Below are 22,085 nucleotides of genomic sequence, written 5' to 3' on the forward strand. Positions count from 1 at the left end.
TTAAAACACACAAAAAACAGGATTCCACTTGACTAGGCCATATTGTGAAGTGACTCTAATAGTCAATTATTTCATTTTCTACCGCTTATCCTCATGTGGGTTGCGGGGGTGCTGGAGCCTATCCCAGCTGTCTTCGGGCGAGAGGCAGGGTACACCCTGGACTGGTCGCCAGCCAATCACCGGGCACATATAGACAAACAACCATTCACACTCACATTCATACCTATGGACAATTTGGAGTCGCCAATTAACCTAGCATGTTTTTGGTATGTGGGAGGAAACCGGAGTAACCGGAGAAAACCCACGTATGCACGGGGAGAACATGCAAACTCCACACAGATATGGCCGAGGGTGGAATTGAACTCATGTAAACGTATGCAGACATTGTCTACAGACTTCATGCATTTGCATTCCACTTCATATACTCGTAGCAGTGAGAGGTCATTTATTGGCAATCCGCCCCAAGCAGGAAGGAAAGAAAAGGGAGTGTATACTGTACAGTATAGTCAAGCAGGGACAGTGCTGATTAATGAAACAACCCAGCACACACTCTGCCAGGTGCTTCCTAAAGTCACCATCTGGCCTGCAATCTCTCGATAGAACGACTTCAATCAAAGCCAATTCCAAGACTCGGGCCATAATGAGTCCTGCACCTCCCTTGATCACACTTTTGTTTCATTCCCAACACAATAAAGATGAGAAAGTTCAAAACTCAGCTGCACTTTTCAACCAACTTTTGGTGACAAAAAGCTCCAAAAGTGCAGTGTGCAAGGACGGAGTTACTGTTTATGTGTGTGTGTGTGTGTGTGTGTGTGTGTGTGTGTGTGTGTGTGTGTGTGGTCCCTTGGGGCCAAATGCCACATAGCAAGGCTCCCGTGGTTTAAAGCATCTTTTGATTTTAAATTTGTAGGCGGCGCACAGATTGCCGTTACATCAGACCAACAAAAGAATTGAAAATAAGATTACTTCAGTTTCTTGGTGTCAAGGACAAGCTAGTCTTTGTGCAGCAAAAAACTGCGATCGTTTTGGTGAGATGAAGGTCTACCTCAAATGTTCTTTCCCGTTCAGGCTGTGCAACACAATACAACTAGGATAAATAGACAATAAGTCCAAAATTAAAAACAAAGTCAACACTGAAAGAATTGCCTGTAGTTAAGTAATAAAGTGTGATGCCATATATCTTTCATCAATATTTCATATTGTGGATTTTTTTTTTTTTTTCGCTGCTTGGTTGTTGCTAAATTTCAAACTGCTGTCTTCAATTTTGTAAACATTGTTATAATATTTATTCCCAACATGTTTTGCGAATACTTGCTATAGTAATCCCATTTACCAGTGCCCGATCCATTCCGTTGAATGTCTGAGGCACAATTTAATCAGCATCCTCTGACAGCTGCGGGCTTTGATAAATGGCAAGGGGGGGTTCACCTCTCTTTTTTTATGTGGTAGCTAACGTGCACCGCAGAGGCCATCAAGTCAACTGCTGCAAGAACGAGGAGTGAAACAGAAACCCCCCCCCCCCCCCCCCCGAATATTCTGCCACCCAAACTAATTAAAATCAATTTGAGAGATGACTTTTCATTTGGCTTCTTAATGTACACAAAAGAAACACCAATTGTCTTTTGTAAGACTCTCCAATTGGTGTTGATTTCGTTCAACTCTTTGTTAGAGAAGGTGCATCACTCAGATTAAGAAAAAACAGTGCAATGTAGAAAAGCTGATAAGATGTACTGTGTCAAGGACTAACTCATTATAGCACTTTCTTAAACCCGGCTTGGATTTTAAGAGATTAAAGTGATCTGTAGGGATAACAAAGACAATATTGCATGTATTTCATGGTCTTTTCTAGATACTGATGCAATGTTCTTGCTTCAGTTCCCTAAAGGAGGCCTGTGGCATCATGGCTTGGGGCGTGCGGGGGGTCTATAAAATAATATAGCATGATAGGATCTCACAGGAACATATCTCATAGCTCATTGAACAATCGCCAGATTTCATCACACGTGACATCCACATCAGCCCACCCATCTATTTTCTATGCGGCTTATCCTCCCAGCTGACTTCAGGCGAGAGGCGGGGTACACCCTGGACTGGTCGCCAGGCAATCACAGTGCACATATAGACAAACAACCATTCACACTCACATTCATATCTATGTACAATTTGTCACCAATTAACCTAGCATGTTTTTGGAATGTCATGTATAACCACGTATGACTTATTCAGGATTGTGTAGCACAACAAAAAGCCACAGAAGGTAAAACAGTGGTTGTCTGACAATGAGGTGACGGTAATCACTGTCACCCCAGCACATCAATCAATAAACCATCCAATGAATTATTCACTCCATTAATCTCATTTCCTGTACTGGAAGATGGGGTGGGGGGGGGGGGGGGTTCTGTTTGCTTTCTTGCAAGCGCTTCTAGATGAGGAGATGATCAATTTCATCTCTGTGTGTGTTCACAGGAGATGAAAGACGTGTTTGCATATCACACGATGTAGAACAGAATGGAAACAGCAGAGAGTTTAATTCTATGATAAAACATTGCCTGCCTGCAGCACCTGTTGGAGCCAATGGTGTAGTGACATAGGGGTCAAGCACCCCACTTCAAATACTGTACACTATTGAATTCATACAAATCAATTTAGAGCATTACCTATTCAGTCGAATGGCCCTCGGGTCAACAATTCTGAATTTGGTGAAAAATGGGTGTAGAGTTGAAATTCCATTAGGATGCTCATCAACAGGAAGACAGGAACAAATAACATAAGATGAGGCACACTTTTGTCTTTTGCAGCAAACGGAGGAAAGCCATCTCCGCTCCAAGCGCCAAACCCTTCCAAAGAGCAGCTTCCTCCCCTTAGCCTTTTTATTAACTCGGTTCATAAGTTTCGGGTTTTACATTCCGGCAACCCATATAAGGAGTTTTCTTATTAGTTTGTGTGTGAGTGTTGTCAGTGAGTTAGTGTCTAGAGATATACTTCAAGGCCATCTGCTAGTACTTTTCCACTTGCCTTTTGTATGCACAAGTGTTTGCTCAGTAGATTATACAATAACTAAAGAATAAATGTCTTTTCATGTGATAACGTATGTACATTTTTCCATCAATGGGAGAAAAATAACCCTTACAAAATCTCTATCATCCAGGAAGTCACACAAGACACATTAAATGTACATTTTTTTTGGTTTGTTTTTTTGTTCCAACATTGCTTCCAAAATATGGAGTCCACCATGTGAGACAAGAACAGGATGTATCCCATGAGGTATAAAAAAAAATTATACTAAAATGTGACACATATCATTGCCAGCTAAGTATTTTATCTTACATATGGCTTTTGATACAGCTCTTGTATGGCCTCAAACTGGATCAAGGAAACCCTTGCAGGAATCAATTTTCATATACAATGTGGTGACCTCAACATTGATATTATGAAGCCTAAGAAGCAAAAGACAAGTGATGACCTTATAGATATAATGTATGAGTCTACATCGAACAATCAGAGACCGAGCAGACTAACAGGCCATTGTGCCGTGCACGGAGCATCTTAAACAGCATCATCAAGAATAGTTGTAAAAACACAGATTACCCTTGATATTTAATAGAGGGTAATCGTGAATTGTGTATGTCGAACACAGGAAGTGACCAAAATTCATTACGATGTCTTGTTATTATGTTGTTATGTCTTGTTTAAACAAGACCAACATTCAAAACATTGTTTGAGTTTTGATGATCAACCCATAAGGTTGGACACAAGAAATTGTAGTGTTTTTGTATCCTTGTTAAAACATATTGTTTCTGCTGTCGTATTTCACCCCCTCCTCATCCTTCTCCTTGAATCAAAGATTAATTTATGCCATAATGGCGCCCTACAGTCGCTACTTCTGCCTTCCTTCACCTTCCTCTGCCTTTTAGGTGCAGAACGTTTTGTCAAGATTGTCGATTTTGTCGGGGAGTTAACAAGCAGCTCACACGGTTAGCTAGTTTGCTGACAAAGACCACAACAGGAAATGGCGCGAAGGACAGTTTTTGACAATAGTGTACAGCCAATCAAGATGCAGTATACAATGTGCAGTGCAGACAGAGAGACACAGCCACCTCGTACTAAAGCACAGAACTAGAACGTCCAACTTCCCATAGTGCAATTCTTCTCAAAGGGCCAGCCTCAGCCTATTAAAAAAAAAAAAACGCTAAAATTGCACGAAAAAAAATTAGCGAAACAGCCAGGCCGTGAAAGGTGAACCACAATAGAGCGAGGGAACACTGGGCTCCAGATGCACAACAACGAAATGGGTCAGGTTTTTTTGTCATACCAACTGAGCAAGCTTTTTCCAACATTTCATTGCAATAACAATATTGTTTTGGAAGAGAAAGGTTGTATCAGGACACCCATAATTCCATATCTTTTTCATCTTCTTCTGAAACCATTACCATTACCGTAATGTTGTGGCTTAGGATAAATGACAATGACTTCATGCTAAAAGTGGTGCACAAAGAGATAAAGTGGCATGAGTCAGTTTGCCAAGAAGACATGAAAAAGGCATATTGTGGAGGCATAGACATTTTAAGCAAACAATCAAAGTTTACAGGTGGGATTGGATGTGTCATACTCTTGTTATTTCAACGCGGACTGACTGCTTTCTATTAAAAGTCCATCTGGCAGCTTGTGTCTCCCTGCAGACCTCCAGAGTCATTGCAGGTGCATTGCTAATACCATTAGCAGCTGAAGGACAAGTTAACAAAGACAACTCTTCCTGGCATATTCTTGATGTCTTTTACACACTTGGGCGTGTCGGGGATCTAAACTGACATCTTTCTTAGGGTACTTTCAGCTTCCACAGGATTTTAGCATCAGTGTTGGGATGGGCATAATGATACATTTGTGAATTTATCATTGATTAATTGAAACCCAGCCCTGTGATTGGCTGGCAACCACTCCAGTGTGGGCCTTGTCTCTTGCCCAAATTCAGCTGGGATAAGCTAATGAAGATTAAGCGGCACAGAAAATGAATGAATAATTGAAATGCAAATAGAGTGCAGTACGTCACTCCATCCAGCAGAGGTGCTGTCAAGTCAGTCTCAACTGAAGAGGAACAACATGACTTCAGCGAGGGGAAGTTGATCTATAATTAGCATTTTCTCCATCAATTAAGTAAATTCTATCAAATTTTTCACAGTAGAGTTCCCAAAAATCCCAAAATGGGACCCACGTCGGTTTTTATCAGGTTGCCAATATATTATTTTTAAGGCTGATACACTAAGTATCATTTGGGTCCATTGGAAGAACCCCATGTCTGATTTGGATCCTAAAGTATATATAGTAATTAAATACAGTAATCAAGCATAAGAACTCACCATGTTAAGCTTCAGCTCCATGTTGAGGACCCCACCGCTGTCCAAGACAGGCATCAGGTTGATGGCAAACACAGCTGCCCTGTCTGGCGGAATGGATATATTTGGACCAAAGAAGACATAAAAGTGCACAGAGAAGGTGTCCAACTCGTTGCGCAGAGTCGGGCGGATGGGCCAGCACTTGTTGGCGTCTGTGGCGGGAGTGAGATAAACCACGCTGTCCCCTGAGGTGTGCAGCTGAGTGGCATTGTGAGACGGCGCCCCCAGCACTGCCATGGAGACGGTGTCTGACAAGGAGAAAGCCATGGCTGTGCCAAAAGACTGTGGCATGTTCATAGAGGAGCCTGGCTGTGACTGATCCTTGGATGCATTGGACTTGGAGCAGTCTAGGATAGAATACACACAGTGGATGTATTTATTTAGTGTTTGCAGTACAGGAGTCCGTATCAACTTGTCTTTCCGTGTCCTAATTGTACTACAGAACAAAACTGGGAAAACAAAGGATGCTTGTCTGTTTCGTAATTTGTTTTTTTCATGCATGGAGTAGGGTTCTGTGTGTGTAAAGCAGAATTAGGCATTATTATGTTGGATATTACATTATAAAATGAATAATAAAGATGCATATGTTTTATAACAGAACCTATCTTCAATGTAAAATGATTTATGCTCGTGTTTTGACAGTTCCTAACTTGAGGCGCCAGAGTGGGTGTGAGAGTGAAAGCAGGGGGTGTTGTTAATCCATAGCAAGCCTTACACAAACAAGAAATAAAAGGCTGGGGTATTTTACTCGCAGTATTAGGCGCGCTTGCTCAGCAAAAGAGTCGTTTGCAGATCATCCCCTTCGGCAGGCTTCTACTATGTAAACAGGAAGCTTTTTAATGAGACAGAGATTCACAGTAATTGCGAGGCAGTGTGCTTTCACCGAACACAAAGCGACTTGCTGGAAAATGGTCATTGATGACGACAGTCAAACAGCACCGCTTCTCCGGGGGGCAGGACTGCAACGGTTTTTGGAGCCTCGCCTGATTTGCCCGAATGTTGTTTCTCTGCATGGTTGGTAATGTAGTTTGTTCAGGCTGTTAAAGCATTACTAAAACACTTATACAGCAAACATTGACAATAAGAATATCAGTGGAAATACTCAAAATGTGAGTAGGAGGAACTCACTCACTCACTAACAACATTCATAACCTAAAGATTTGGCTTGTGCCCAACTCTCTTTACTGCCAAATTGTCTACAGAGAACACAACCTGCATGGAATATGCTGCAAAAACAACAATAATAAATAATAAAGAGCAGCCTAGTTTCACTGCTTCCTGTTGGAAAAGTCTGGGAGCTCCAACAACAAGCGAGTAGAAGAGCAAGAGCGCGCTGGATGATCCTGAAGTGTTCTTCAATTTAAACCCGCAAAAGGTCAAGTAAGATCAGCCTGGCCAGCAGGGAAAAAGACAGACTGTGAATAATTAGTGCTTGTGTTGCCATGGTGACAAGGTGCACTGTAGTACAATGTCGAACAGTGGGAGGGTGGGAGGAGATCTTTGCGCGGTAGCGGACTTCCCACAGTTTTCTTAGCAGTCTCCCCGCGGGGGCTGAGAGCGCAGAATATTTTTGCTCTTCACAAGCTAAAAACAACATGCTACACTTTAACGCAGGACTAACAGACTCTTTTGTGCTCCCACAGGAGGCCTCTCTCTTTGGGCTGCATCCTTCAGCAGCAAGCCTCCTAATGGGTCAACCTAAAAATCAAACGCCTTTTTAGCAAACGCTTAAAAAGCCTGAGAAACATTTTTTTGTTAGACAATGTTTGGAGAGATCAGATTTAATGTTTTGGTTTGGAGTCTGGTTCTAGACTTGCTCTATGTCTAACGGTCCTTTTGTGAAGTGGTGCAACAGAAATCAAATTGAGTATATATGTATTTGATGCAGTTATTATTCTGTACAGGTGCATCTAACATCTATGTCAACATGGCACTCACCTGTGACCTGCACTCCGATACGGAAGTAGACATTGGAGTTAGTGTTGTATCTCTCCACCAGGATGTAGTACCATTGTTCCCATGCGGGCACAACCGCATCTAACTCACAAGGGTTCCACTCCCTGCAGTCGAGGGCACTCGAGTTGTGCACAGGGGGCGCACGCGCTCTTATCTTCAACACCACAGGACAAGAAGTGCCATTGCTTTTGTTCTTTATGCCGCAGTTTACCAGCTGAACTTTGACCTTGGATATGTAATTGGGGATAAACACTCTGTAGAGAGAGAAAGCAAGTGAAAAACACATTGTTGGATTTACAGTACAAAAACACATTATATTGTATAGTCATTCATTCATTCATCCACCGCTTATCCTCACGAGGGTCGTGGGAGTGCTGGAGCCTATCCCAGCTGTCTTTGGGCGAGAGGCGGGGTACACCATGGACTGCTCTCCAGCCAATCACAGGGCACATATAGACAAACAACCATTCACACTCACATTCATACCTATGGACAATTTGGAGTCACCAATTAACCTAGCATGTTTTTGGAATGTGGGAGGAAACCGGAGTACCCGGAGAAAACCATCGCTTACACAGGGAGAACATGCAAACTCCACACAGCAAGTAAATACTGATATAGAGGTAGTACCTCCTTTTTATTGATTACATTGTCTATTGGGGCTGCACCATTGACAAGTGGTCCCGAGCTCAATTCCACCCTCGGGCATCTCTGTGTGGAGTTTACATATTCTCCCCTCATGTTCTGGCTGGCGACCAGTCCAGGGTGTACGCCGCCTCTCGTCCAAAGACAGCTGTGATAGGCTCCAGCACCCCCGCGATCCTCGTGAGGATAAGTGGTACAAAAAGAATGACTGAACATTGTCTATATATATAGACTATATATAGACTATACATATAGTTTCATTTCTTTCTGTTTTTTTGTCTTTCCTGTTCAAAATGTGTGTCCCTTAGCTCAACTAAAATGTCACATACAGTACAACATTGCAGATCTCTACCACAGGAACAATCCTAATGGAACATATCCTACTTTGAAAAGTGAAAAAGATGTTCACTGTAGGCTTCAAGTGATAAAATACTACTAAAAGAACATTGTCTTATAAAATATTAAACACACCCAGCTAACACTTCCAGCTTTAGATGCAGACATCTTCATCACATAAAAAGAAGTTTAATTATTTTGGATTTCTCCTGATGCTTGAATTTTACAGAAAGCAATTGGTGAAGGTTCCAATATGTTTTAACAAGGATACAAAAACACTAAAATGTTCTGGTATAGCTAAACAATTTCATAAATATATGGGAATAAATAGGAATTAACTGCAAATTGGGAATATGTATACAAACATAATATTTTGTTATTGATACTGGTTGATTTATAATGGCATTCATTTTTCACTTTCCACAATTACAACCTTGACTTAAATTCCATTTCGCACATTTCTAGTTCAATTTTGGGAATACATTTTTTTGCCCCTTTGTCCAGTGACTTACTTATAAAGAGCAGATCTGTTGTGTGCAGGGATCATCTGGTCTATGAAGTAGCCCGGATAGAGCAGCGATATCCCAATGAGCTTTTGTACGATGAGCTGAGGCTGGAACAAGTACTGACATTCTTCAGACAGACCCTACCAGGGGGACACATACAGTCAGAATTTAAATGGCTTATTATTTAACATTGTGCAGATGAGTATTAATCAGAATGATGGATAAAGTCTGTCAATGCCAGCCAATGAAACTCCATTTGACTGGTACTGCTGGGTGACATTACGTTGTGGTGTACATCACTGTGAAACCAGGAGGCCGCATGTAGTCTCCACGCGCAATCAGCAGCTAAATTTGCTTGAAAAGAAACCAGGCGTCACACTAACGACAGGTGTGAAATGCCCAATGAGGTCGTTAGTTCCTGTCAAGTGATCACTACACTCCTTCCTGCTCCCTCTGTAGCCACAATTACTGTGGCGTGTCATTAGTCCAGTCTGTGACCTTTTGATTGATTACAGCATGTCACTTGGACGGTTGGCTCTACTTGCTGTAAATTAAAGCTCCGCTGGCGTGACCTTTTCATGGCCTTCCATTACTTCAATCACTGGATTGCTTAATTTCCCTTATGTAACGTATATCGTATCGATCTATCTCGTAGCGTGTAGCTAGCGCTAATATTAGCATGATAACACAATGCTAAAGGGTGACGAAAACCCATCAATCTCAATTCCTAGCATTAGCATATTAAGCTAACACTATGTTAGCATGCAAATCTAACACAAGGCTAAACAGTGCAAATTTTCAGCCACAAATCTTATATTATATTTCTACCTGTTAGCTAGCGTGTATATGATATACCTGAAAAGCCAAATGCAAGTAAACATCATGCTGCCAGCATTAACACCAACAAATCACAGCTTCCACATTGCTGTGGTCGTTGAGTAGTTTACTAGATGCTACATTTGTGTCTAATATTTTATGATTATTTATTATATCCATTCAGGGAGCTTCAGGGCTACCAATAGGTGTCATGTGGGTCCTGCGAGCTATTTCGCAAATTAGTATGGTAAGAATAGCGACAATAACTGGATATTTTGAAGTGAATTTTTCAATATGAGAACAATATTCATAGCCAAGTAAAGTCGTCCATTACTGTGTTATCAGTGCATATATTATATTTATTAACAGCCATCCTCCAATCCCCCTTTGCAGGGGTCACCAACCCGTCGATCGCGAGCCCACAGTGGATTTTGGGACTTTGCCGGTTGATGGTGAGAAAAAACAGCGTCCTCGCCTCCCAGAGAGACGCGTACTTTGACAACTGAACACGCCCGTACACCTTGCTGCTCTCCAGGCAGAAACCCACAAGCTCCAACCAGGAGCTCAGTCTCAAAAACCCGGCCGGGGATACCGTGCTAACAAAAAGGTTGCGTGACCAGCATGCAGAGGGGTCGCGTGAGAGGGAGTGAACAGTAGTTGCTACACGTGGATATGGCTTCAAATCTGCCTTTGCTACCTCAAAATTAAGTCAAAAATAAAACTCCATACAGCCATTACGGTTGACACCAGTGTCTCTCTCCTCAACCACCAATGCTCACCCATACTGAGCCAACAAGCTGAGTTGCAGTTTTGCCACAGAGCCCACGCCACAATCCTGACCCTGACAAAAATCCCTTTGTGGTTCATTTGTCATTGCATCACTGCAGAAACAAATTACAATTTGAAAAAAATTGCATTTAAAGCTTTAAATGTTTCACTTTTTACTTTAGATCTTGTGATCGAGATCTTGTGCAGGTTCATAGTCATACTACATTAAAGGCCTGCATGGAGGAGGGCTGTGCAGACATTTAATTATGTTGTCAATATAGCTGTATGTATGCGTGCGTATATTTGCGCCAGTGACGTTATGGCAACCAACACCTGGGAGCACAGAGATGGATGGACAGACGCTTGGGTAAACAGTCGATATCTTTCACGCCTCATACTGCTCCCCATTAAAGCCCTCATTCAACGTGTAGCTTTGCATGATGGGTAATGACTTCAAATCAGGACACGCGCGCTCATCTGATAAGTTGTTAAATCAGTCGCTATTAAATGTCACCATTATGTGCAAGGCTAGGTTTCGTCAATGAGGTTGAAAGTGTGAAATAAACGGCACGTGGCTAAATGACTGTGAGACGTGGAGAACGTGCTGAAAAGAGAGAAACATCACCCCTTGATTTTGCTTTTCATTCATGGTACAAAAGAATACATCAGGATTTATCACAGCTCATAGGTGTCTGCCAGCACTGATGTATGCTTTATTCCTGCTTTGTGTGCATCGCATCATTGGCGGAAAATTGCTTCAGAGAGCAGAATTGGGAAGAAGCTATGTGTTTCTCATCTACGCCGTGTATCATTGGCATCTTCAAAACCTACCCAGTGAACGTCTGAAGCAATTTCTGATGACATTTGTGATTTGTGTGTTCTGCAGGGGAATATTTTGGAGACCACAAAGGAAAGCACAAGCAAACAGAGGTGACTGCTGCGGTAGGTAAATTGCTTGAAATGGAAATCTGCTGGTGTTGATGTGACCACATGGACGGACGCGATGAGATGAAGAAAAACTCTTTACACTTGGTTCTGCCTCTTTAGGCTCTGCAGCGCAAGCTAGAATGCTAATCTCAATAAAAAAAGATCAGTCTGGACGATGTTTTCTTTTTGTGTTAAGGTCAAACATAGAAATATGGATTTCAAACAAATTATGTCAAATAAAAAAAGACTAAATTTGTACAGAAATACTGGAGGTCAGCCTCCACGTATCTTTCAAGGGAGCATCTAAAGCAGGCGTTGGGAACCTACTGTATGGCTCGTGAGCTATTTGTGGCTCTTTTGATGTCTCTCTTAACACTACATTTTCATTCATTTTCTATACCGCTTATCCTCACGAGGTTCGCAGGCATGCTGGAGTCTATCCTAGCTGTCTTTGGGCGAGAGGCGGGGTACACCCTGGACTGGTCGCCAGCCAATCACAGGGCACATATAGACAAACAACATTCATATTCACTTTCATACCTATGGACAATTTGGAGTCGCCAATTAACCTAGCATGTTTTTCGAATGGGGAGAACATGCAAACTCCACACAGAGATGGCCGAGTGGGGAATCAAATCCGAGTCTCCACCCATGATTTTGTTGAAATGCTAACACGCAAGGTGACCGAGTGGTTAGCGCGCAGACCAAACGAAAAAAAAATCATATAATTTTTTGTTAGCATTTCAACAAAATCATGTATTTTTGTCCGTCTTTTGTCCATATCTATTGGCAAAGGCTGTCCTTATGGTAGTTTCCGGTCAGATGCTAATGCATGATTGAGTGGTCAAGAGGTGAACTTGGCGCCTTGCTAACGCAAACACTTTTGAGGAAGAAGATGGCAAAAAGACAGAAAGATTAGGAGTATCGTACATTTCAACACGAATGAACAGAGGAGTTCGCCTTTGGCGGCGTGTTTATAAGCAGTATAGCAATGATATTAGAGCGATCTGATTGGATGCTATCACTTTCATCATTGCCTATCAATGCATCATCTCAACTTTAAATTGACTTGTGCAAAAAGTCATATATTTTGTATACAATTTTTAAAAATCTCACATCTCATCATCTGGCAATGACACTGTAGTACTTGCCATTAACATACAGCATGTTCATAATAATGATGTAATTTACTGGTGTGTTTTTTTTCAAATAGTAAAGGACAGTACATTAAAAAGCTCTGTTTCTTGGTCATTTAATTATGATAGATAAGTGTTTCATGATAAAGTGTCTCCTTCAGTGCAACAACATCCTGCAACAACATTGGAGCAAACACCGAGATCAATGTTTTTAATGCTTGGACTGAATCGATTTATCTAGATGTGTATCAATGTTTGTTAATACACTGCAAGGTGGAACACAAGCATGCTGCTGATGCTGCATCATTGTGTTTCTGGAGGCGTGGTGGTTGTTTGAGTCATGAGGTCAGCCAGTCGATCACAGTGGTCCAAACAAAGCATAGCTCATAAATGCCTGAATAGACTGATGCATGATGAAAATGAATAACCGCACAGTCACATTAATGACTGCTCCTCCCCCTGGCCATGTGTTATGCACACTAGCGCTTTATAAATGTGACAAAAGTGATGACGGCTAATCATAAAAGCAGTCATGTGTGAAACTATTTTAGGAGAGACATGGCTGTGTTGGATGTGAGTGGGAGGACAGTAGCAACAACACCTGACACTTCCTCACAATGCACAGTATAATGAGCTTCTAATATCCCAAATTAATGATCATCAACCCAAATCTGCCATCTGTGTTGCTGTGACAGAATCTTATTGGTTTATTTATGAAAATGACTGTACCGTAAAATGTGTTTTCCGTCTTATTATGGCTACTGATTTCCATATTTTTGTAGCAAAGATTACTAAGGTCAGCAGCAGATGAGCTTTTACATTCATAATAGTGACCATAAGCTGCGATTGTGTTGTCACCAAGCAACAACTCATTAGGGATAATAATTCATTTTAACGTAATTACTGACATCAGTACAACTTTGGTGTGTGTGTGTGTGCACAACTCTCCTACCGCTGTGTGATGCAGATGATTAGTTTGAGCATAATTTAAAACCTTTCATCATTATTTGCGTATGACACTTTTTCACACCGCTGTATGTTATCATCATTATTATCAATTACTTTGACTGAGATCTTTCCTTCATCCTTGGGTAAATGTGCAGCCAAGAACCAGTCCCCAGGGAGCGGGCTGGTCACGTTGAACGCCCCAGTGGTGCGGTTCGGAAGGGTCCAGGTCAGAGTGACGGCAAAAGATCCTGGCACGACCATATCCCGTGGGAAATGAGTGTTCAGAGGGTTGATTACTGGTGGAGCGCCAGACCTGAAGTACCTGTCAATCACAAAAGATGTTTATTGTTTATTACATGGTTATTTCAGCAAACAGCAACATCAAGGACACACACTTGGGTACGTCTGTATAATTGAATAAGATCTGTAAAAAACCAAGCCGCATTGAACACGCCAGCCGGAAAGAGACATGCTAAGAAACCACAACAACGGAAGAGAACAAATTTACTATAAATGCTCCAATTAATGCCTCTATTCAATTAACTGCTCCCATAGTTAATGTGCGTGGTCGACAAAAGCAAATAACTGCCGGGGTGTCTAATTAGTGCTGTGTCAAAAAACATTTGCATGAACAGCTGTGGAGGCAACCTTTTTAAATTAACTTTTCCCGATGGCAGTATCTGCATTTGAAGTATCATGAGTGGTCAGCATCCAACAGCTACAATGTCATGCTGGCTGAGCAGCTAGCAATTTGGGTTCTGTGTTGTACAATAAACTTGTTAATAGACAACCATGTGGTCATAGAGAGCTATGTTTTCCCTTACATTTTCTCATGTGCTCCAAATGATTATGAAAGTTTAAAAATATAAGTTGTTTTATACCATATAATGGCCTTTCATGTTTCAGAAATAACAGTGAAGGTGGTTTATGTATTTAACTTCTAACCGTGTCTCTTGAAATGTTTCAGAAATCACCAATCTCACACTACACACAAAGCTTGGAACCTTAACTGACATTTTTGCCAATGGAAGTGCATGAATAGCAGGAAGCCACGCTGGCTGCATGGTCAAGTCCGTCAAGTGAACCGCTACACTAACAGTGACCACACAAGTCTTAACAATCAATAACAAGGGTCAGGTTCAAGGTCAAAGTGAATCCCATGGTTTCAAGCAAAAGTTTCAAACATAAACACAAAGAGTTGTGTCGCTGCCTTACACAGTCACATTGCGATTGGGGCAGCGGTCTCCAAAGGTGCCCCCTTGTTCTTTGAAGGTAATGAGGTTCCATACGGCCATCATGGTGTCATCAGGCACATTGAAGTGAAACAGCTCCACACTGGCGAAGGAGTTGAAAGCACTGAGCTTACGAGGCGTTCGGGTGAAGTATTCAGTCACAAAAAGGCAATCTGGAAACAAAAGAAAGAACAACAGGTGAGGAGATGAATGCAGTGTTCTTCTTTGTTTTTTGTTTTTTTTTTGTTCATCATCCTAGACTTATTTTTTTAAGACATCTGTGTGTGCATGCGCTCAGGCATCCTGCTTAATGTCAAATCCTTGGATTACATCCAGCTGAGGCTCTGCATATAAAAGCAGCAGCAGATCAAGTGACAGGTGTAATCTGCCATGAGCCAAACTGGCACTGAGCTCAGCCAGCAGGTGGGCAAAAAGAACAGCAAAAACTGCATGTGAGTCATTTAATTGCTCTATACTGCATCGCCTATGGACATTAATAGAAAAATACGAGGATGTCTTCCATTGGACTTGATAGGAACACCGAGCCAAGAAAATCCAGCCACCCTCAGCAGTGTGTTGTGATGCTTGCTCGTAAAAGGAGAAAAATTACAACACACACATGCTCTTCTGTCGGATGTAACCTTGAATGATAAAACCCAAGAAACTCCAGAGAATGAAGAAATCTTGTTGTCAAGAGCTAAAGTCTGATCCCAGCTACAAAGCTCCCTTTTATTTTGCTCTCATCCCAGCAAACGCAGAGAGCTGTCTGTACGTTTACTGTGTAAGGGCTGTTGCTTTTTCATTACATGAATACTATCAATGTGGTAAATACATATGTGCCACACAAATACATATGTGCCACACATCCATATAAGAGTTAAAGGGACCCATCGTGTTTTTTTCTTACACTGGCTCTCTGTGATGTCACAGTGTGCCAGACCTGATATGGGCGTTGTAAAAGCTAAACTGTACAAACGGAGTGGGACCAATCACAGCAGAGTGGGCATGCTTTATCCTATATTATCCTATATAATCCTATATTATCCAATAAATAAATCCAGGAAAAGACAGCTGGAGTAGGTGCGGGTTCTGGAAGATCTAGAAAGCTTTCTGTGCAGGTTATCGTGCTCTAGACCAGTCCACAACTCAATACAAAAGGACAAAAATGAGCATACTAGGTCCCATTTAAGGGGAACTGCACTTTTTTGGTGAATTTTGCCCATCATCCACAATGAACACATATTTGTTTGCCTCTTCTGTGTATTCTAGCGGAACAATACAAGTTAATATGAGCTAGCTAACAATGCACATCATAGGAAATACATACTTTGAAGCTATAGCCATCACACAAAAAGCCCTCAAAAAATGTCAACAGTGTTCCATTTGCATAACTGACTATATTAACCAAGCTAGAGCGATATTATTATCGTAGCAGCTAACATGAAAAACTATTTCTATCTGGCAGACACCATGAAGCCTCGCTAAGCGCTCATCTCAGCGTCATTTACAGACGGAAGAGTGGATACCCATTGATACTCAATTTCACTATCAACACTCAACAAGATGCTGGTTTGCCGTCAGCATTTTTTACCCGAGGACTGGAACACACATCTTGTGCTGGAAGACACAGCCATCGCAATGAGAGCAGACATTGTAAGTGTTGTCGTTGTAACTATTCTGCTGTTGCTGACGGAACTAGCATAAGACTGTGTATCAAGCCGCTGAGAAATAAGTTTCTATAGTGTTTTAAAACAACAAAATACAACAAGATACTGCAACTATTACATGTTATCATCAGTGTATGTGTTAATGCATGATCACAGTGATCATGTGTATCAAACCATGCAATGCTGTTAGAGGTTTTCTTAGAGGGCTTCACTGATGTCCATTCTTAGCTAGCTCATACTAACTAATTTTCTTGTGTAATAATACGCAGAAAAAGTAAGAAATATGTGTCCTTGTTCACATAAGGATGGGCAAAATTCCAAAAAAAGTGCAGTTCCCCTTTAAGCTCAAGATGTAGCAGTACTTCATCAGGCAAGGAACTATGTATGGTAACTTAAATGCCACACACTTCACTACAAGAATCCAAAAGAAGTCGCACTGAAGTATAAAGGTTTTTAGCTTCACCCTTACAGAAACATTTGCACAAATGAAGACCGCTAGTCAAATAGACGCCTAAATTCAACAAATAAACAAACACCTCACATCAAATAAATACCTGATAGTAGCAAACTTTGCATCACCCATACACAAGCATTTGTTCAAATACATAAACTTTGAAATAAACATCTGGTGTTCTATGCAGTTGACTAAATAAATCAACACCTCACCGATTTTCAAATAAATACCATTGACTGCAGTTGAGTAGCGGGCCAATCCCTTTTTCCACAAAGGCCATTTAGGTTCGTTTTTTTCTTCCCCCTTCATAGTCAAAAGTTTCTTTTAAAATTGTATTTTGTGTTCATTTGTGTTGTCACTGACGAATATTACATTTTTTGTTTTGCTTACATTTAAGTGTGACATACATGCAATAAAACAGGAAGGGGGCAAAAACTGTCACACCACTGTGTACTGTATGATAATGAGGCTTAATCCCAAGGAACAGGAAAATAAAGTTTGTTTACCAACGAAATTGAAGACATTCCCAACACGTCTTCATCCTTTCTACGACCTACAGCTTGACTAATTCCAACATTTAGTCATGCCCCTGAAGGCAGCACTGCGATTACTGCCATGTTTCAGTGATTATTTTTACTGACACCCTCCAAATACAGTTTTACTTCATTACAAGCACAACAAGCACATATAATATTGTATAGATTAATGCCTCCCAAGGACTTATTTTCTACATTCTCCCAGTCTGCTCGTCACCTGCATAGTGCTGTGTCGTATTCTCTCCCGGGACACTTTTCCTCCGTCTGACCTGGCCAACCCAGCTATGCTCCACCACCTCCTGTCTCACCACCTGTTCTGTGTTGTCTCATTTGTTCTGTTGTTTTGTCATTTACACTCTTTTTTTTTTAGGTCTGACCCATACACAGCTAACATATATAAACAAAAATGAATGTACAGAAAATGTACAATAATAAATGAATGATAAAAGAATACTAAAACAATACAAACAGCAATAAAAGACAGTCAGGGTATCACACAACCTTCATACCAGATCAAATCCCAGTGAGCAAGTAATTAGCATATACAATACATACACTGGTTTCTAGTGTTTTCAGGCGTTGGTAGTTGTGGCATTGGAAAACTGTGCACTTTCTGTATATGGACACATTTAATATTTGACAGGCGCAATTTATCACCATTTAAAGAAAAAATATAAAAGCAAACAAAACCAGCAATAATCTATTATCATACGATCAGATAAGCATTTTTCACAATCTGCAGTACATAGCATGACAGCACAAAGCTGCATCATCACACTAAAATGCTGCCAATGAACAATTGCTGGTCAAAAGCCTCATAAATCATAAACAAATAGAAAAGAATGACTTAGAGTAGGTGGGGCTCAATTGTGTCATGTTTAATGACTTCCTGGTCATTATTCATTGTCCAGAATGTGTATTGACACCCATTGGTCACATCATTAGGTACGCCTCAATGTAATGAGATCCAATATAATAGCAAAGAAAAACACGGTTGTATTGATAATAAAACACAATGAAATTGTTGTGTAATAGTACATTGGAATGTATAATAACAAATATTGAGAAGATGTCGAGGTGGAGAGGGTCAGCAGAGTGTACATTGAAGTCAAAATAATCTAAAATGTTTGTATTATTATTTTACTTGCAGTTTTTATGTTTTGGTGTGTTTTATCATTAGTGGAGCTACATGCCTCAGGAATGTTTGATTAAAATACAAGTAAAAATGGATAAGATACAATAATATAGTCATATAAACAGTAAGTAATAAATATTGTCGCTGTCCAATGACAATGACATTTTTAATTCTTAAAAATTATCAGGATAATCCAATTATAATCCCATTATAATCCAATCCACAGTTTGGACTTACGTGTTTTTTATACTGGACAGTAGCAATATATTATTTACTGTATATACAGTAAATATACTAATTCTAATATATGTATATACATACATACTGGGAATAAACAAAATTAGGTTTAAACAATGCAAAAGCCTCTGCTGTCAGAGTGAATAAGCACAACACAATGGAACATACTATATTTCGGAGGGAGTGAGCCCCCTTTTTGGCTACATTAGACCTTCAACAGACAGTAAAAGTAGTGCAAAGCTCGTAAGAAACCTTGTTGTCTTTAAACTAGCGGGAACAAAACAAGAAAACCAGAGAAGGTACCGCTAAGGATAATGTGACAGCTGATGTCTTTGTTTCATGCTTGTGTCTCACATGGTGATAGAGGAAAAACACCTTTACATTTAGCCTACAGAGGAGTACAATGCTTTTATACTTATGTTGCAGCAATAATCCAATCGTAAATCCACCTGATTGTTTATAAGAATGTCAGTCAAATTGTGCCAACTTGAAACATGTGTAATCAAACACCACAAATAAGTGAAATAAAGACAATTGAATGGGTGTCAGTTGTCAGCATGTAGTTGGCATGTAGTGGTGTAACATGCCAGTGAATCTCTACAATGAAGGTACTCCATAGGTGCAGTACAGGGTTCGAAACAGGATATAACAAGGGCTGATCACGGGTCCGTTTCAGTACCACCAGTAGATGGACAGCGCCAACAATACACGCGCGCACACACACATTAGCACTCACCTCCAGAAGCGCATAGGAAAGTGTAAACGATGTAGAGCAGCATCTTCCTCCTCCTGATGATCCACATGGTTCCGAGTGTTCCGTGGCTGTGGGCTCGAGCCGCGGTGCAGCTCACAGCTCGCTGCTGTGCCCGCTTTACATTTTACATCCTTTTTTTTTTTTTTTGGTGGCTCATCGACCAGCTGTTAGTGCATGACGTCACCCAGCACACCGCCTGCTGGTTGGGTTTTGATTCGACAGGCTACGGAGGAGAAGAGATTCTCATTGGAGGGTCGGTGATGTCAGTCTGGGGGGGTGGGGGGGGCAACGTCGGGTTGCAGCAGCGGCTACGTCAGGCGCGCGCACGCTGACTAGAGATGGACTAAGTTTACTATTGCAAGGAGACAGCCTTTCAATAAATCTCTCTATTTTGTATCACAATACTGTATCTATCATCTTTGTAACTATGATGACTACATTCTGACAACATGCGTGAGATGTTAATCATAGGCTTTCAATAAAATATATTGATTTCTGGGACAGTTGGACATTTGCGGAAAGCACACATACTAATGCAACTGGGGAAATAGAATGAGTCAAATACAGTCAGTTATTAATCATACTGCACATCTAGTGCATAGTGGCTATCATACTCAGAGGTGTTTCCAAGTCTGCGTCTCCACTCATGCAACCAGAATATTAGCCATAACTGGCATAGTGAGCCTTGTTGTGTTTGCTCATGTTCTGAACATCTTTATATGGTACAGGTGTACTTAATACCCTGGCCGGGCAGGGTATGTTAAGGCAATTTTGAGGCAACTGAAGCATAAATGTAATTGGAGCTATTTTGGGATAGATTTTACCTTTTGTTTGTAACCATTGTTCATTACAGTACATGTTCTCAAGGGACAATACTATCTTGGATATACTTTAGTCAGTGTACAGCTTGTATAGCAGTATTGACTTATCTACTGAAAATGAGACAACAATAATAAAACAACTGCTGGCAATACAAGCGAGTCGCTAGATAACTGTGTCATGCCTCCAGTCAAACATGGTGGTGGTAGTGTCATGGTCTGTGTTCTACTGTCACTAGGGAGCTACAGTTCTGATTCATTATGCAAATCTCCAACATGCACGGTAGGATTCTGACCTGCAGAGGAAACTGGGGCACATGACAGGTTTATGAAGATAAACACATCTCTATGATGAGAAACACAGTACCTTGCTGAAGAAGCCGAAGGGAATGGAGGGGCCAATGTCCGGGCATCTGCGGCGCATTCTCCAGAGAAGGTGGAGGAGCACATTGTGCCAAACATTCACCAGCTCCAGTCATGTGATCACAAAGAAGTGGAAGAGATTACAGTACCAAACTCTGCAGCTTTGGTGAATTCCATGCTCAAGAGGATAAAAGGCAGTGTTAGATAACAATGGTGCTCACAATAAATATTGTTCACTGTGTTGTGTACTCACTTGTGTTGCCAACTCTTTAGACAACATTAGCTATTTGGAGTCAGCGTAAATCTGAAAAAAGATTAGCTCACCTTTGTTTTGTCCAATTTTGTGTTCATTTTAATGGCTGGAACCAATACAGGTATGTTACCTAAAGGATGCAATGAACAAAACACAATGCCTGAAAGCACTGTGTTTGGCAGTGTAATGCCATTGCGATTAACATAAGAACTTAAGTCATTTTGGTCATTATCAAGAAAACCATGGCAATGGCAAGATGTACGCTATTAAACTCTTACAAGCTATTTTTTAAATGATATTTGTAAAAACAGCTGGTTAGTTGTAGCAGGTATTAAAATGAACAAATACATCGAAGATGACTGTATACTGCTTTACAAGCTGTACATAGACTGCTCTAAACTGTATCCCTGTTGTCCCTTGAGATAATATAATGGGTTGCTGGACGGGCGAGAGGTGGGTCCTGTACTATAGAACTGTATCCAAGAACAATCAAGCTTTCTCCAAGAAGTGGACACTGACTCATACTTTCTGTCAGGATTATTTTTAGTCTGCTGCTAGGTGACTTAAATATGAGTCATAATTGTCTGAGTACATTTCGTCAGGGAGCAAAGGAGCTCACGGACCAAGGGACATACATTAAACATGGTATCATGCATGGACAACCAAATAGGAGCTCTAATTTGCCAGCTAAGGATTGCTTGAAGCTTAGTGGATGAATGCAGAGAAGCAGCAGCAATAATTCGAGTATAGGATTTGTCGGGGGGGGTGTCATTCTTTTGGACTGGACTTGTGAAATGGTCGCTAATCCATCTTCCGTCAGCAGGATTCTAAAAAAAAAAAAAAAACTAGCCAGCTCAAAGTACAGAAACTTAGTGGAAGGGTGAATCATGGGCCAATAGAGAAGGGACTAGAATAGTATGCATTCATGTTCTATACCACTTACACTGGTCATGCACATCAGGGGGTGGAGCCAATTCAAGATGATGGAGGGGGAAAAGGTGAACCTACACCCTGAACATGACACTACACCACCCAATAGTCCAATTTTACATTACTCCTAAAGGATTTCCTCCTAGTCTTTTGGGAGGAACGTTGAAAGCAGAAAAGGCGACCATAATGATTTTTCTTACTTTTAAATGTATGAAGTTACCTTATTTCCATAAAACTTTTTTTTAGTCTCATACATTTTCAATGTCGCCCGTTGGGTA

At 41.0% G+C, this 22,085-nt stretch overlaps 1 protein-coding gene across 3 annotated transcripts in view; it reads right to left on the reverse strand.

The window, feature by feature from the left end:
• tmem8b (transmembrane protein 8B) overlaps positions 1-20,829 on the reverse strand; it is a 40,694-nt gene extending 19,865 nt beyond the window's left edge. The window contains exons 1-7 of one of the 3 annotated variants that reach the window (XM_058070807.1): positions 20,629-20,829; positions 19,426-19,666; positions 14,644-14,833; positions 13,543-13,750; positions 8,840-8,973; positions 7,329-7,600; positions 5,355-5,737 (exon numbers count right to left, since the gene is read on the reverse strand). In XM_058070807.1, coding sequence (XP_057926790.1) covers positions 5,355-5,737; positions 7,329-7,600; positions 8,840-8,973; positions 13,543-13,750; positions 14,644-14,833; positions 19,426-19,492 — 1,254 coding nt within the window. In that variant the 5' untranslated portion in view covers positions 19,493-19,666; positions 20,629-20,829. Of the gene's footprint in view, positions 1-5,354; positions 5,738-7,328; positions 7,601-8,839; positions 8,974-9,116; positions 9,648-9,688; positions 10,455-13,542; positions 13,751-14,643; positions 14,834-19,425; positions 19,667-20,628 lie in introns of those variants that run through there. The other 2 variants (XM_058070808.1, XM_058070809.1) reach the window with 2 other exon arrangements.
• Positions 20,830-22,085: the final 1,256 nt, after the last annotated feature.

The sequence above is a fragment of the Doryrhamphus excisus genome, chromosome 4, assembly GCF_030265055.1.
Source record: "Doryrhamphus excisus isolate RoL2022-K1 chromosome 4, RoL_Dexc_1.0, whole genome shotgun sequence".
In the NCBI taxonomy this organism is placed as follows: domain Eukaryota; kingdom Metazoa; phylum Chordata; class Actinopteri; order Syngnathiformes; family Syngnathidae; genus Doryrhamphus; species Doryrhamphus excisus.